The sequence below is a fragment of the Ahaetulla prasina genome, chromosome 2 (genome assembly GCF_028640845.1).
Source record: "Ahaetulla prasina isolate Xishuangbanna chromosome 2, ASM2864084v1, whole genome shotgun sequence".
NCBI lineage: Eukaryota > Metazoa > Chordata > Lepidosauria > Squamata > Colubridae > Ahaetulla > Ahaetulla prasina.
Genome location: NC_080540.1, coordinates 65,758,126 through 65,776,653, shown reverse-complemented (window position 1 = coordinate 65,776,653; position 18,528 = coordinate 65,758,126). Strand labels below are relative to the sequence as shown.

The following is an 18,528-nucleotide window of genomic DNA, read 5'->3' as shown; positions in this document are numbered from 1 at the left end:
CGCGTGCCTGGCTCCTTGCTGAGTGACAGCTGCCCTGCCCGAGCTCCTGGAGGTGCTTGCTGGGGTGGCAGTTGAGACCCCCAGACTTTTAGTCATGGGGGACTTTAACTTGCCATCTTCCGGCTCGTCATCGACAGCAGCTCGGGAGTTCACGGCTTCCATGACAGCCTTGGACCTGACCCAAGTAGTCGATGGCCCTACTCACATTGGGGGTGGCACTCTGGACTTGATCTTTGTCTCTGGTCAGTGGTTGAGAGATCTGGACTTGAAGGAAATAGTCATTGAACCTTTGTCATGGTCAGATCACTCTCTCCTTCGCCTGGACTTTCTGACCGCCATTCAACACCGCAGGGAGACGGAGCCGATACGTTGGTTCCGTCCCAGGCGCCTGATGGACCAGGAGAGGTTCCGGACGGAGCTTGGGCCACTTCCTGAGGGGCTGGCTCACGGCACAGTTGAGGAACTTGTTGCGGCCTGGGAACGGGCCGCGGCGGGGGCCTTAGATCGTGTCGTGCCTTTGCGGCCTCTGACCCGGCACAGGTCCCAACCGGCTCCTTGGTTCTCCGAGGAGCTGAGGGGGATGAAGCGCCGGAGAAGATGCCTAGAGAGTTCCTGGAGGTCTAGCCGTTCGGAGGCTGATCGGACACTAGTGAAGTCCTATAATAGGGCTTACCTAGTGGCATTGAGGAAGCGGCGTAGCTCGCCTCCTCCCTCATTGCATCGGCAGATAACCGCCCAGCCGCCCTGTTTCGGGTAACTCGTTCCCTCCTTCACCAGGGGGAGCGGGATGACCCGTTGCAGGGACGTGCTGAGGAGTTTAACGGTTATCTATACGATAAAATCGTTCAGCTTCGGGATGGTCTGGACCAAAATTGCGGTGACTCAGGTGAGGCGGCTGAGGGTGGTCTTGGTGACATTGTATGGGATGAGTTTGACCCTGTGGCTCCCGAGGACATGGACAGGTTGTTGGGTAGGTTGAATGCCACCACGTGTTTACTGGACCCGTGCCCCTCCTGGTTGGTGCTGGCCACTCAGGAGGTGACACGAGGCTGGCTCCAGGCAATTACGAGCGCTTCTTTGGTGGAGGGAGTCTTCCCGGCCGCCTTGAAAGAGGCGGTGGTGAGACCCCTCCTCAAGAAGCCTTCCCTGGACCCGGCTGTTTTAGGTAATTATCGTCCGGTCTCCAACCTTCGCTTCGCGGCGAAGGTTGTAGAGAGTATGGTGGCATATCAGTTTCCCTTACACCTGGATGAAACTGTCTATCTAGACCTGTTCCAGTCCGGTTTCCGGCCCGGTTACAGCACTGAGACGGCTTTGGTCGCATTGGTGGATGATCTCTGGAGGGCCAGGGATAGGGGTTGTTCCTCTGCCCTGGTCCTATTAGATCTCTCAGCGGCTTTCGATACCATCGACCATGGTATCCTGCTGCGCCGGTTGGGGGGATTGGGAGTAGTAGGCACCGTTTATCGGTGGTTCCCCTCCTATCTCTCCGATCGGTCGCAGACGGTGTTGACAGGGGGGCAGAGGTCGGCTCCGAGGCGCCTCACTTGTGGGGTACCGCAGGGGTCGATCCTCTCGCCCCTTCTGTTCAACATCTATATGAAGCCGCTGGGTGAGATCATCAGTGGCTTCGGTGTGAGGTACCAGCTGTACACTGATGACACCCAGCTGTACTTTTCCACACCGGGCCACCCCAACTCAGCTATCGAAGTGCTGTCCCGGTGTTTGGAAGCCGTACGGGTCTGGATGGGGAGAAACAGGCTCAAGCTCAATCCCTCCAAGACAGAGTGGCTGTGGATGCCGGCATCCCGGTACAGTCAGCTGAGTCCACGGCTGACTGTTGGGGGCGAGTCATTGGCCCCGATGGAGAGGGTGCGCAACTTGGGCATCCTCCTGGATGAACGGCTGTCTTTTGAAGATCATTTGACGGCCGTCTCCAGGAGAGCTTTTTACCAGGTTTGCCTGGTGTGCCAGTTGCGCCCCTTTCTAGACCGGGATGCCCTGTGCACGGTCACTCACGCCCTCGTGACGTCTCGCCTGGATTATTGCAATGCGCTCTACATGACACCTATCCTGCGCAGACTGCACTGGCTACCTGTGGCCTTCCGAGTGCGCTTCAAGGTTTTGGTAACCATCTTTAAAGCGCTCCATGGCATAGGGCCGGGTTACTTACGGGACCGCCTACTGCTACCGAATACCTCTCACCGACCCGTGCGCTCTCACAGAGAGGGACTCCTCAGGGTGCCATCAGCTAGGCAGTGTCGTCTGGCGACGCCCAGGGGAAGGGCCTTCTCTGTGGGGGCTCCCACCCTCTGGAACGAACTCCCCCCAGGACTCCGTCAACTTCCGGACCTCCGAACCTTCCGTCGTGAGCTTAAAACACATTTATTCATCTGCGCAGGACTGGACTAGATTTTAAATTTATAGTGGTTTTAATTGGTTTTAATATTTATACTATTTTTTAATAATTTGGCTTTTAGAATAAGTTTTTTAATGGTTATCTTAATTTGTACATATATGTTTTTACTTGCCTGTGAACCGCCCTGAGTCCTCCGGGAGATAGGGCAGTATACAAATACGATTAATAAATAAATAAATAAATAAATAAATAAATAAAACTTTCTAAGTTCTCATTTTCTTGTTATTCTTGAGTTTCTAAACTTTTGTTTTTAAATTATTCCACCAATTCAGGTCAATAATTGTTCCATGCAACCTTGCAAAGAGATGAACAATGATGGGCATCTATAATTACAGTTATAGTTATGCCAGTGCTTCAAAATAAGTCCATGGCAGTGGGGTAGAGAGTGAAGAAATTATGGCAAAAGAGAAGTTCACTTTTGTTATTTAACGTCTTGATGGAGGAGAAGTTTAGGAGAAGTTTAGGAAAGTACAGTAATAGTAGGAAGATTGATTGAACTAAAAATGCAGTTCAGTAAGAATTGGAGTTTTGGGATGCACAGTGCTAAGCAAGGATCCACAATTCATTTCCCCTTCCTTCTGCATGACTTCTCTCCCTCCCCCCATCCCTTTTGGAGTAATTTCATAAATTTCATGCATTGTGACTATAAACAAATCTTTTGTGTATTACGTAAATACTTTTTGTATTACCTAAGGCAGAACTTGCTGCCTTAGAAAAGTGAGGAAAATCCTCACACCTTGGTCAGCACTTCTTTACTCTCCTACCACTTGGTAAGAGATATAGAAGCATAGCCAGTTGTATGAACAGGATGAAGAACAGCTTCCTGAATGCAACATAACATCAATGTTATGAAATGGTGTAGGGTTTCCTACCTGGGCAGGGGGTTGGACCTCCAAGGTCCCTTCCAACTCTGTTATTATATTATATATCATAAGCTTGTAGTATGATAGAGTGGCAGAGCCGGTGTGACATGTCCATATTGGTACAATATATTATAATGCAATGTTACGCACATATATGTATAGAGGATTGTGCGTTGTTAGTATGATTTATTGGATTAGGAATTTTCTCTCTTCCACTGTGAGTTATTGATATGTATTTATGTTAAGGGGGGCACGAAGGGAGGCTCAGACAACCTCATTTTACACGTGTTGTGCATTGACAATGAAGGTTGAACTGAATTTAAAGGGCATGTAGGAAGTTAGCACCCACCCACCCCCTAGAAGAATGAAATATCTTAGGAAATATTAAAAAGGGCAGAATATTATATTTCCCTGGATGAGAAATGGAGAAACATGCTTTTAGGACAAAGCAGCTCCCTGCAACTTCCTGCCACCCCACCACCTTTGTCAATGGGCCATTAAGGCCTCAGCCAAGCTCACTCATTCCCCCCACCATTGTCAGTAGGCCAGAGGCAGAAACTCATTCTCCCCACCTTTGTCAATGGACCATCATCTGCAACACAATAGGACCCATCTAGCAACAGAAACTCACCATATGGCACCTGGGAAGATTACATCAGCCAGCAAGGCTAGCTAAGACCCCCACCCCCTGGGAGTCTGAAAACCAATCAGGATACTCTTCCTGTGCCCCAGGAAGATCAAAGCTCAGAGAAAGCATAAAGCCAGGGCACGCTCAGCAGCTCACCCCCTTTTCTGTTTAGGAACTCAACCCATGTGATCCTGACCACCATTAAACTATCTTTCCAAACAGTCTCCATGTTTCCAGTGTCTTTGTCCCCACTTGGAACTGAAGCCAGATGGATATTTCTTCCAACAGGCAGAAAGCAAAAGTAGGCTTCTAACTAGATCAAGTGGCCATAACTAAGGGAAACATGGAAATTATATCTTACATTTCACTTTTTCATTTGCAAAGGAATTCAGAATAATAAGCAACCCTTTGATCTGTCTTATCTTGGTTAAGCAGCAATTTGTTTTCCTATAGGCTGATCATGCCTAATATCAGACATTATTCTGGGATTTGATTAATTAATTAATTTATTTATTTATTTATTATTCGAATTTATATACCGCCCTATCTCCCGAAGGACTCAGGGCGGTTCACAGGCAGATAAAAAACATGTATATACAAATTAAGAAAACCATTAAGAGACATATTCAAAAAGCCAAATTATTAAAAAATAGTATAAATATTAAAACCAATTAAAACCACTATAAATTTAAAATCTAGTCCAGTCCCGCGCAGATAAATAGGTGTGTTTTAAGCTCGCGACGGAAGGTTCGGAGGTCTGGAAGTTGACGGAGTCCTGGGGGGAGTTCGCTCCAGAGGGTGGGAGCCCCCACAGAGAAGGCCCTTCCCCTGGGCGTCGCCAGACGACACTGCCTAGCTGACGGCACCCTGAGGAGTCCCTCTCTGTGAGAGCGCACGGGCCGGTGAGAGGTATTCGGTAGCAGTAGACGGTCCCGTAAGTAACCCGGCCCTATGCCATGGAGCGCTTTAAAGGTGGTTACCAAAACCTTGAAGCACACCCGGAAGGCCACAGGTAGCCAGTGCAGTCTGCGCAGGATAGGTGTCATACGGGAGCCACGAGGCTCCCTCTATAACCAGCAGCCGCATTCTGAACTAACTGCAGTCTCCGGATGCCCTTCAAGGGAGCCCCATGTAGAGCGCATTGCAATAATCCAGGCGAGGCGTCACGAGGCGTGAGTGACCGTGCACAGGGCATCCCGGTCTAGAAAGGCGCAACTGGCGCACCAGGCGAACCTGGTAAAAGCTCTCCTGGAGACGGCCGTCAAATGATCTTCAAAGACAGCCGTTCATCCAGGAGGCGCCCAAGTTGCGCACCCTCTCCAACGGGCCAGTGACTCGCCCCGACAGTCAGCCGTGGACTCAGCTGACTGTACCGGGATGCCGGCATCCACAGCCACTCTGTCTTGGAGGATTGAGCTTGAGCCTGTTTCTCCCCATCCAGACCCGTCGGCCTCCAAACACCGGGACAGCACTTGATAGCTTCGTTGGGGTGGCCCGGTGTGGCATACAGCTGGGTGTCATCAGCGTACAGCTGGTACCTCACACGAAGCCACTGATGATCTCACCCAGCGGCTTCATAGATGTTGAACAGAAGGCGAGAGGATCGACCCTGCGGCACCCCACAAGTGAGGCGCCTCGGAGCCGACCTCTGCCCCCCTGTCAACACCGTCTGCGACCGATCGGAGAGATAGGAGGGGAACCACCGATAAACGGTGCCTCCCACTCCCAATCCCCCCAACCGGCGCAGCAGGATACCATGGTCGATGGTATCGAAAGCCGCTGAGAGGTCTAATAGGACCAGGGCAGAGGAACAACCCCTATCCCTGGTCCTCCAGAGATCATCCACCAATGCGACCAAAGCCGTCTCAGTGCTGTAACCGGGCCGGAAACCGGACTGGAACGGGTCTAGATAGACAGTTTCCTCCAGGTGTAAGGGAAACTGATATGCCACCATACTCTCTACAACCTTCGCCGCGAAGCGAAGGTTGGAGACCGGACGATAGTTACCTAAAACAGCCGGGTCCAGGGAAGGCTTCTTGAGGAGGGGTCTCACCACCGCCTCTTTTAAGGCGGCCGGGAAGACTCCCTCCACCAAGGAAGCGCTCGTAATTGCCTGGAGCCAGCCTCATGTCACCTCCTGAGTGGCCAGTACCAACCAGGAGGGGCACGGGTCCAGTAAGCACATGGTAGCATTCAGCCTACCCAACAGCCTGTCCATGTCCTCGGGAGCCACAGGGTCAAACTCATCCCACAAAATGTCACCAAGACCACCCTCAGACGCCTCATCTGAGTCACCGCAATTCTGGTCCAGACCGTCCCGAAGCTGAACGATTTTATCGTATAGATAACCGTTAAACTCCTCAGCACGTCCCTGCAACGGGTCATCCCGCTCCCCCTGGTGAAGGAGGCAGGTCACCGAAACAGGGCGGCTGGGCGGTTATCTGCCGATGCAATGAGGAGGCGTAGCTCGCCTCGCTTCCCTCAATGCCACTAGGTAAGCCCTATTATAGGACTTCACTAGTGTCCGATCAGCCTCGAGCGGCTAGACCTCCAGGAACTCTCTAGGCGTCTTCTCCGGCGCTTCATCCTCTCAGCTCCTCGGAGAACCAAGGAGCCGGTTGGGACCTGCGCCGGGTCAGAGGCCGCAAAGGCACGACACGGTCTAGGGCCCCCACGGCCTGTTCCCAGGCCGCAACAAGTTCCTCAGCCGTGCCGTGAGCCAGACTCTCAGGAAGTGGCCCAAGCTCCGTCCGGAACCTCTCCGGGTCCATCAGGCGCCTGGGACAGAACCAACGTATCGGCTCCGTCTCCCTGCGGTGTTGAATGGCGGTCAGAAAGTCCAGGCGAAGGAGAGAGTGATCTGACCATGACAAAGGTTCAATGACTATTTCCTTCAAGTCCAGATCTCTCAACCACTGACCAGAGACAAAAATCAAATCCAAAGTGCCTCCCCCAATGTGAGTAGGGCCATCAACTACTTGGGTCAGGTCCAAGGCCGTCATGGAAGCCATGAACTCCCGAGCTGCTGTCGATGACGAGCCGGAAGATGGCAAGTTAAAGTCCCCCATGACTAAAAGATTAACTTGCTTAAATTTCTGTGCTCAAGGATTTTAGCCAGAGAGATTGTCGTAACAACTGTTAGAAACAGAAAACTTCATTCCTGAGGCCATTAACCATTTTCTAAATTAAAATTAGAAGTTTTCAAACTAACATGGAATTTGAATGAAATCTGTGAGTTTAGCACATAAAAATCATACTGTATGCTGTTTGCTAATGAAAAAGAAAGCTGATTAAAAATATGTGAGTAATTTCTGAACTCTGGCTAGGTATATGTATTTCTCACCATTCTCTTTGCAAAACTCACTTGCGCCAGAAAAACCATGTTCTATATAAAAATGAGAGACATGGATAAATGACAATATCCTGTTTCTGTTCTTGTAGGTGGTCCTTTACTTGATAAATCATCTTTTTTTAAAAATCTATTTTTAAAATCTATTTTTTTTAAAAAAAACCTAAAACATGATGTTATTAAAAATATTGAAACCATGGATAAGAATGTGTTTTTGTTATGGAATGTAAAATTAAGCAAAAAGCCCTAAACACCCAAACAAAAAAAAAACCAAGCACACCCATCTTAAATAAAAAAAACCACATAAAGAAACATATATACACACATAAACACAAAGATGGTGCAGGTTTAAGGATTTTTAAAAGGCAAAATGCTATTATTAACTTTTTTTTTTAGTCCTCTTCCTGCTAAAGTCATCCAAAAATGTGTAAAGGAATAAAAACAGTTTTAAGCAAATGAAACAATCAACCATGACAAGACAATATATTTATAAAAGACCATCTAAAATTTAGGTTGGTTCTGAAGCAGAAATGTCTTTAGTTAGCATTTAAAAGAAGGAAGCAGCTGTATTTCCCTCAGAGATTAGCTCATAATTGGGATGCTATTCTTATTCTCCCCCACTGAATTTGGGGGCGTCTGCCTTGGGGGGAGGGTGGCATTGCTGCATGAAAACAACCAAACTCCGAAAGTTTCAAGGACTTCAAGTTGAACCCTGACCTACAAACATTCTCATCTATTAGTAGTACTGGATAAAATCTGTTCATACACCACATACTTCTGAATGTAGATAATCCTTGTTTAGTGACCGTTCACAGTTATGATGGTGATGCAACCAATGCTGATATTAATGACCTTTGCCAAGTCTGTCAAGCAAAAGAAAGCTGAAATAAGATTGTAAGCACAGGTGCAGTTTCATTTAGTGGCTTGGCTTAATTGCAATTGTGGTTGCTAAACGACATCTGTATAATAATACTTAACATTTAACATACTCATAACATTAGGAAATACACAAGTGTAAAATCTCATTCCCATATGTATGCAGAATGAGGCAAGTGCGCATTTGTCTCATTCACCCACTCACTTGACTCACCAATCCTTTCAATCTTATGTCTCAGAGTCTTTTTTTTCTTTTTGGTTTTGTTTTTTTTTGCACAGAAAAGCAATGAAAAAATATATTGTATTGATCAGCCTTAAGCCCAGAAAGGATACCTATTAACAGTGTTAGGCTTATATTTATATAATAGCTATCTTCAGTGCTGCTACATGTAAGGGTAAATGTAAAGCTCCCCTCGCACATGTGTGCTAGTCGTTTCTGGCTCTAGGGGCGGTGCTCATCTCCGTTTCTAAGCCAAGGAGCCAGCACTGTCTGAAGATGTCTCCATGGTCATGTGGCTGGCATGACTAAACGCTGAAGGTGCATGGAGCGCTGCTACCTTCCCATCAAAATGGTCCCTATTTTTCTACTTGAATTTTTTATGTGCTTTTGAACTGCTAACTGTCAAGTAACGCGAACTCACCCCATTATGCGGCACTACGGATTCGAACCACTGAACTGTCAACCCTCTGATTGACAAGTTCACCGTCTTAGCCACTGAGCCACCGCATCCCTGTTGCTACATGACAGAATGGCAAATCATAAAACTGAGAAATGGTTCCAAATATTTCTAATTTCGGAATAGCCTGCCACATAGCTACCTCTTCCAAGGGAATCCAACTGTTCAGGTTCAAAGGCTTTTCCATTCAAGCATTACTGCTTAAAAATGCTCACCTCTCTCAGTTCCTGGGCAACTGAATTTAGGCGTTCATTTTCAGACTGGGTGTTGGCAAGGACGTTCCTCAGCTGCTTGAGTTCTGTCTGCAGTTCCATAACCTTTTTCATGTAGTATTCTTCTTTTGTGGCAGATTCCTGTATCAAAGTCTCCTCTCTGCTCTCTCCATCTGCTGCTACTTTCTTGTGGTTGGTATGAGCCTGACCAAAAGCCTGGAACAGAAATCAAAGCAGATTGTCATTATCATCATCATCCAAAATTAAATAATATTTTGCAGAATGCATGTTTATTGTACCTCAGGAAAAGATTTAAGCAGGCCAATGTCTTTATCCAAGAAATGTAACAATATATTTTATAAAGGTAGACAGATATACAAATAAAAATGTCCTTTTCAAGAGAGATTATCTAAGAGAAAATGGCATATATAAAAGCAATATCTGAGCTGATGAAAAATAACCCTTTCATTGTCAGATTTGTGGTATCTTAACAAGAAGCAAATCTCATACGTTCTTATGGGCTACTCTCAATAGTTCTATTATAACTTCACAATAGGCGCTCCAATTAAATCAGTTTGATTTTCATTTATGGATATAGTACTGAGATAAGAGTCAAACATTAACAGCAATAAATAGAATTCACAAGATCCCATTTGAAGCACTATATTCACCATTAAGTCACTCCAGAAGCAGTCAAGCCAAAATTTCTCTTTAGATGTATCAAACAGATCAATTTGATGATTTTTGATGACTAACTCAACATTTTTATCGTTTAAATAATCATTATGGCTATATTAGCAAGTTAATGTAACTCTTTTGATAAATATACCTGCCAATATGTACAGTTAATGCAAGGAGGGTTATATGGATAAAACAAATGAATTAAATCTTTCTCCATATAACTCAGAGTAGGAGTTTTTAAAACAGTGGAAGACAGGCACAATTGAAGGTCACAAATTTTGGGCAAACACATTCCCACTTTCCCCGAACAAACAGCAAATAAATGTACACCTTATACCAGAATATCAAAGTTGCTTCAGCCAGATAGGGGACAGATCATCCTGAAAAAGGTCTGAGGGGTCTTTGTGTTATCTGATTTTGGTTATTTTCTTGCAGACATTTGATTAGACAGACTAACATCAACAGTGCTATCCCAAAGGCTTTTTTTTCAGAGGCAACTGGACTTTCTGGTTTTTCTTTGAAGACATTTTGCTTCTCATCCAAGCTTCTTTGAAGTCTTCAAAGAAAAACCAGAAAGTCCAGTTGCCTCTGGAAAAAAAAGCATCTTTGGGACAACCAGGACCTAGATGACATCATCAGTTCTAGCACTAATTATTTTACCCAGTTTGCACAATCAAATGTCTGCAAAAAAACCAACCAAGCTCAGAGAGCACCTCTCATTTCAACCCTGAGCTACAAATATTTTCTTTTATTGAAGGTTTATTTCTGTGGTCACTGAGTCAACACCTCTTGGATATAATTAAATATTCCATCAATCAAAATCCTGTTCTCCCAGTGTTACACATATTACCACTTTGTTTTTGCTGACGAAGTATTCTCTTCCATACTATTTTAGTACTTCTAGGAAAGTCTCTCATTTCCTTTATTTATCTACTACTATTATAGATGGCCTCCTTTATGGATCGTAACCTCCAACTGGCAGCTTGGGCACCAAATTATGCTATGAACTATATCACTGAGAGCTTACCCTCCCAGGAAGGTCACCAAAGACGAGCTGCTCATAGATGAGAGGAAATATTAAATATGGTCCATGGGAGGAGAAGAAAGGTAATAATAAAAATGTATATTACTTAAGGCTGAACCACTGAATTCTTAATGTCTCTGAGTTAGCTTTTCTTTTTGCATCACCATGGCACATAATATTATCAATTCATCAGAACTCAAAAAAGATATGGCAACTAATTTTTATATTCTGCCCTCAAAATTAAATTTACATTCACAAGCAGGACAAGGTCAGCTGATATTGAAAGGTGAGCTACTCTCACCCTCATCAGAACAATACAGCAATTAATAGAATAGAATAGAATAGAATAGAATAGAATAGAATAGAATAGAATAGAATAGAATAGAATAGAATAGAATAGAATAGAATAGAATAGAACAGAACAGAACAGAACAGAATTTATTGGCCAAGTGTGATTGGACACACAAGGAATTTGTTTTGGCGCATATGCTCTCAGTGTACATAAAAGAAAAAGAAAAAAAATACCTTCATCAAAGGTACAACATTTACAACACAAATGATGGCCATAGGTTAATTAATAATTAATAATTAATTAATAATTAATCATCAGTTGGCCAGTTATACCATAGGCATAATTTGAAGAATCAGAACAGTACAGAAAAAAAGAAATAAGTTCCCTTTTATTTATTTATTGTATGCACTTTTATTGTGTTATTATTAAATACAAATCTTAAGGGGCAATCCAATCCTTTTTTGATCCACTGGTGCAGTCACTTCCATGCTATACAAGCATTTTCCATGTATACTTTATTTATTTTGAGAGACACAACTGTGAATTGGAATTGAAAAAGTACTCTCAACCCATTATTTTGTATACAGTCATATACGCATATTTCTCAGGCATATATAATGATTCTTGGTAATTTTGTTAAAAAGGAATGGGTGTTCCACCTTTCACAAGAACTGGAGTAAAAAATTAATTAACTGAATATATTTTTTTGTTATTATAAGGGGCAGGTATGAATATAAAATATATACAGTAATGCAGTTTTAAATATTTTAAATGCCACAAGAAGTTTTCAGGAAGTTAATTGATATAAAAGTGAGTACAACTCTAAGGTTACTTCTTAACCTCCTATTATTAAACAAAGAATCAATCAGTTACATACTTATAATAAGTTTAACAACAGATCAATGAAACATCATTTTAAATCTTTCAATAGGTTTGTGTTGAATGACTGATCTATTAAAAACTGGTTGTTAGTTTCTTACTAGTTTATTTTAATAAGATTTCAAGTGTAGCAATTAACTACTTATTAGGATTACTTTATATATTCTGCTATGATCTTGTAGATCTCAGGTGCAAATCTTAATATGTAAATGTCTTTCTCCTTTATGTTGTTGTGTATGGAAACAACTTATTTACATTCAGTCTTAGCACACTAGGTTGCTGATAAATATTAAATAGTTTAAATATTAAAAATATTTATCAGTCTCTCTCCTGAGCATGCATTTTATACTTCTTTCCATTCTCAACCCTTCTATCTTTTCCCACCCTTCTTTTAAAACCTAGTCGTACCCAAGCATTAAGCATGAACAGAAACTACATTTACACATTAAAAGAAGAGAAATATGCAAGTCTATCACAAGATACTAGGACAGCAATACAAGCATTGTAAAAGACTCACATAAAGAATGAGCACATAAATAAACAGTGGAAACAGATAGCGATACTGAAATAAGCAAACAGAAACAAATATGATTAGGTTCAGAACAGTACTGTTTTGCTGTAATTTTTTTTTTTTTTCAACAACATACAATGTATCTTTTCTGAACAAAATATCAGCCAGGTACATGTTTACATCCAGTTCAGTTTTTTCCAACACTTCTTATATGCTTTTATCCCCCCTTCTTTTATTTCCCTATTTGCATTTCTCTTAAAAATTCTAATCTAACCTCCATCCCCAATTTTAATCTTTAGCCAAATCTATCCCTTTCCCCCCCTTTTTCTTTTCCCATTTACATTGAAACCCTATATTCCCATTTACTAATTTCTCTTTTCAATCTCCATAGCATCAGCATCATTCATCTCTTTACATTTCAATGGCAGTTTTAAAATTATTATTCATAATCTTATAAAGAAAATAAAAAACAAGCAGGCATTTCCATCATTTCAAAGAGTCTAATATTTATATATTCCCATCTCATTAATATTTCAACCTGTATTTCAATTCCCTTTTTTTTTTCTTAAAATTCCTTGTTCTCTTTGCTTGTCCTATATTTCTATCCAATCTCCTTTTTTCCTCTTCCCCCATTTTTTGTTTCTCTCTATTAATCCCTATGTAGTCTTTTGACTTTGTATTTTTCCCTTCCCTTCTTTCTTCCCTTGTTCCTTCCTTCCCACCTTGTTCTTTTCCCCACCCCTTGTTTTCAGTATTTTTTCACTTACTTTCATCAGATTCTTTGTGCTATTTCCCTTTTTATTTTCCCCCTTTCTGGAGATTCTTTTGACTCTCCCCTTAAACTGTTTTAAAGTTACATAATCACTTAATAATTCATCATCAGTATTTTTTTCTTCCTCTTCCAACGTCCTTTCTTGCTTCATGGACTCTTTGCAGCTCGTTTCTTCTGGATCCTGTTTTCCATATGGTCTTGTAATTATTTCTTTTATTTCTTGCTTTAAAGTCATATGCATCTTTTTCATCATTTCAGTTATTCCCTGTGCCATTTTTTCGAGTTGTAGTTCTTATTATCAAAGTCAAACAGTTTATTGACAAAGTCCTCCCTTTTGGTTCTCACCAATCTTATCACTGCCGTAGAAAAGTTTTCCACAATAAATGTTAGTTCATGTAATTTTTTCTTTGGCCTAAGAGTGTCACTTTCCAATCCACAGTTCTAATCCATCCACAATTAGCGAAGGTATCCATTTTGTTTACTTTACTTTTGTTTTGCTTTAACTTTTTATTTTTCCAATTAGTCCCGTTTAAGATTCGTATCCCAATTTACTTAGTTCAAATTCAATGAGGAAAAAGAAAATCAGAGCTATTCCACCACATTGCGGTTTTAAATCCTCCGTTTTTTCCTTTTTGTAGTCTGTAATCAATTTTAAAAGTTTCCAAACTTTCCAGCTTTGATTAGGGGTTCCCTTATTTTTTCTTTTTTGAGGGGTCTCTACTTCCATTTTAAAAGTCAAATTTCTCTCGAGTTTTTGGGTACTGCTTCCATTTCTTTTGTTTTGCAATGTTTACAGTCCTTCTTAATTTAGCCACAGTTCCACTGCCAAAGTTTTTTTTGAAAATGTCAAGTTTAGAGTGCTTTTTTTATGAGTTGGTATTCACTCACCCGGCTTCGATATTTCATCCAATTCACTGCTCCTGATCAATAACTTGGTCCAGTTGCCCCAGCTTAGTGATGGCTGCCATAGCCATCTCCCCTGCCGTTGAGTCGAAGAGATTTCCTCTGACCTCCGAGGAACTTGCCGGTTCCTCTTGGTCGTCCGAGATGTCTCTTCTTCTTCACCGTCCCTACAGGACAGCTCCAGTCTGAAGACCCCTAAATCGGCGGTACATCAGCCCGGGGATTCGCAAAGCTCGGCGGAGCTCACTTTTCCCCGTCCATCAACGCTTCCGGTGTTCTCCTCAGTTTTGATGTATGTGTGTCATCTCTAGTTTAAAGAATGCCTTGTTCCCATTATTCAATATTAACCATAGTTTATTTTGCATTGATTGATGTTGCAAGTTGTGGCAAATTAGGAAAGAAATATTTGTAACCTGCTTCCTGCCTAAGGAGGATATACAAACATAAGAAGAGTCAAAAGTTATTCTCACAGAGCTAAATTATGATATATAATCTGAATTCAGTGTGGACTTTAATGTAATTTTTTTAAGGAAACTACAAAAGAGGCAGCATAATATGAGAAATATAATTCCCACTGTAGCAGAAACATTATTACATTGTTCTCATCTCTTGAGATTTAGATATTAAATTATTCAGTTAGCTTAGCATTGTAATGTCAGTGAAACTCAGCTTTCCATTAACCCAACCCTCTCCAGATGGTTGGGACTAGCAATCATGTTTGTTGGCTGGGAATTTTGAAAGCTACGGAACAACAAATCTAAAGCACACCACTGAGGAAGAGTGAAATATCTCTGTACTGTACTTACAGAAAGACATGGTATAAATGGGAGGAGGAGTAACAACAATAACTGTGATGTGATATCAGCTCTGCATTTATTAGAGAAAAAAAACATTCCCAAAGATAAAAACTAGCCTCTCATTTAGAGAATAGCGTTTAGGTTCAATTACGCTAGGGACTGTAACTGTAGTTCTGCTTTAGCTTAGATTTTGAAATCATTAGGGTGCTTTATCATTCTGTTAATCATAATGCTGCTTAGAGTCACTCTTTCTGAGATGAAGTCTATACAAATTTGATAAATATATAAAAGGCTTAATACAAATAAAAGGATTAATGGGATTAAGTTAGCTAAAACTGAAGTAAACTAGAACAGGAGTTTGCTGTTCATATTTCTGCATAGCTGTAGAACATAATTACAGCTGTTCACACATAATAACATCTAGGATGGGTCCAAATTACCCGAGGAACCATCTCATCCCAATGGGGCGGCCCTGCCCACCCACGCCAGCAGAGGAGGCATACTGAGGACCCCATCGATCAAGGAATTTCAGCTGGCAGAGTCCAGGAGAAGAGCCATCTCTGCCATGGTTCCTCCCCTTTGGAACATCTTGCCTTGGGATGAGACATGCTCCCACCCTCCTGGTCTTCCACAAGAACCTGAAGACCTGGCCCTGCCAGTTGGTTTGGGGTGGGAGTATCACACTGGAGGTGGCTGATGAACCAATATCTCCCACCTCCCGCCCTGCACATCCTGCTCCCTCCCTCCCCATCTTTAATTTTTATTTTTTAATATTATTAGAAATATCTATTTTTATCGTTTTATTGCTTTTAATGTTACAAGCTACCCAGAGTCACCTGTGATAAGATGGGCGACAAATAAATTTGATTAAAAAAAATAAATTTTGGAAATTTTGCACATGGCTCCAGGTTCAAATCAGTACTGCTGTACTTCTTTTTAAAGTACCTTTTAACCATTTCAAAAGAAAAAACCCTGGCTCTTAACAACAAAGCCACACTAAGAGGGAAACTGAATTACACAATTAATTTGGTTTCAGAAAGTGTATTTTGCAGTAAACATGTTGTTTAAATACCAGGTTAAAACAGTCTTATTATTTAACTTAGCACTTTCTAAGTGTAATGAATTGTAATTCACAACCCACAGCCCTTCTGTGAAGGAGATAGGTGGTTAAAAAGTTTGATAAATAAATGAATTCCATCATATTAGCCAGTGTATTGCTTAATATGTTTAGACTGGGAATTAACTGGCGATATCAAAGCTTGAACCTGGATTCTTCTTCTCCATAAAGAATATGTGCTCCAAATACTTCATTTATAGAGGGAAATCAGAGATGAATATAATTTAAAAGCATAATTCTAATTACTTTCTCATAGCAAACATGGGATAAAGTTGGGATAGAGCTGACCTGAAGTGATGAAAGGCAAACTTGATTTTGACATGCTTCTAAGGGATTGACGTTTTTTTTTCTTCTTAAATCCAGATCATCTAATTGTGCAACTTGGAAGAAGCAATATCATTCAGTCACTTGGGCTTCCTGTATTTTTTTGGCTGTGATCCCCAGACCCCAGATGGTCAAAGTGCTGTTAAATTTAATCCCTTGAGTTGTGTCTGGACATCTGTCCATAAGTAACTTCCCTCAAGCCATTTATTTCACTCATATAAGCCACAAATCATCCATCAACTTTTAATTGCTTTGGGTCTCTGCTGGCCAAAATCAAACTGACCTGGATAGAATTCACCAATCCATCTTCCAATTGTGTCCTGTCCTGCTTACTAGTGCAATAATTAAATACTTTTCTATTGCACAAAGATCACAAGCTTAGGTGTTTCTGTTTTTAAAAAGGTTGTATATACTTGTCAAGTTTAGCTACATTTATTGATTAAATGTTAATGACTGAACTCACATATCAGGCTAAACTGCAAACAGTCTACAACAATCTGTGTGAGTCCCAGCTTTGCAGAATAATATTGCTGTATTTCGTTATAAGTAGCAAAAAGTACATCAACATCTCAATGAAGACAGCGAGCTAATTAACATAGGATACCTATATTCAAATAACCGAAGCAAGCGCTATAGCAATTCTTTCTTATTCTGTAATTCTTTTTTTCAAGCATATTTTTCATATTTACATGAAAGTGTGGCATCTGGGTATCATTAATTTTGATACCAAATAACAGTGATGAGATTGACAATTTTGATAGCCTTGATTACATTAATCATACTTATATAATTAAAATAACATTGTACATAATACAACCATCTTTCAACTACTAGTCCTTTCATCTACATACTACTTTTAACAGATTACAGTATATAGAAATATGCATAGTAATATTTTCCTCTTTTCTATTTTCCACTTCTATATCTTGATAGCAATAATAATTGATAATAATTATTCTGTAATTCTGACATATCAGCATCCAGGGAGAAACAGACTTACTTGCATGTAAGTCACTTCTCGCCTGGACTACTGCAATGCTCTTTACATGGGGCTCCCCTTGAAGAGCACCTGGAGGCTTCAGTTGGTTCAGAATGCGGCTGCGCGGGTGATAGAGTGGCTCCCATATAACACCTCTCCTGCGCAAGCTGCACTGGCTGCCTGTGGTCTTCCGGGTGCACTTCAAGGTGTTGGTTACCACCTTTAAAGTGCTCCATGGCTTAGGACCGGGTTATCTACGGGATCGCCTTCTGCCACCGTTTGCCTCCCACTGACCCGTGCGCTCCCATAGGGAGGGCCTCCTCAGGGTGCCGTCAGCCAAACAATGTTGGCTGGCGACCCCCAGGGGGAGGGCCTTCTCTGTGGGGGCCCCTACCTTCTGGAACGAGCTTCCCCCACGACTTCGTCGACTTCCTGATCTCCGGACCTTCCGCCGCGAGCTGAAGACGTATTTATTCTTCCGCGCAGGACTGGCATAGAATTAGTATTTGTAATTTTAAATGGGGTTTTATGGTTTTATGTATTTTAATTTAGGGGCCAAATTTAATAAGTTTTTTAGCACTGTTTTTATTTGTATTGTATCCATTGATTGTTGATTTTATCTGGCTGTGCACCGCCCTGAGTCCTTCGGGAGAAGGGCGGTATAAAAATTAAATAATAATAATAATAATAATAATAATAATAATAATAATAATAATAATAATAATAATAATAATAATAATAATAATATATGGAGATGATAATAATAATAATAATAATTATTATTATTATTATCATCTCCATATAAGTAAAATTACATCAATCATAGTTTTAATATGATATATATATATATATATATATGTATACATACATATACATATATATGTATATATACGCCCAGAGTTGATCAGAAGATAAGCAGGTTACATAAATATTTTAAATAAATAATAATATGCTGTACTATACCATGAGACTTTACATTTGTGAGTGGTATCTTACAGAATATAACAAGACTCTATTTGAATATACAAGGCACTTTTCTTCTCACTGACCTGCATGGTCTTGAACACTAAGATACTAGTCTTTCCTAACATGTGTAAAACAGAAATATAAAATCAATATAATATATGATAACCTCCCACCCCACCTCCACTCCCCGGTCTACCTCTCACACCCATACCAGAGTTAGGGAATCATTTGGCTTCGGCTTCAAATGGAACTTGAAATT

At 41.5% G+C, this 18,528-nt stretch overlaps 1 protein-coding gene across 2 annotated transcripts in view; it reads right to left on the bottom strand.

Moving 5' to 3' along the window:
- Window positions 1–18,528, bottom strand: part of BICD2 (BICD cargo adaptor 2) — a 101,279-nt gene that overhangs the window by 27,592 nt on the left and 55,159 nt on the right. For both annotated transcript variants that reach the window (XR_009153843.1, XM_058172880.1), the window contains exon 2: window positions 9,028–9,240. Coding sequence is in view for 1 of the 2 variants with exons in the window: in XM_058172880.1 (XP_058028863.1) it covers window positions 9,028–9,240 (213 nt within the window). In the remaining variant the exon portion in view is untranslated. The remainder of the gene's footprint in view (window positions 1–9,027; window positions 9,241–18,528) is intronic.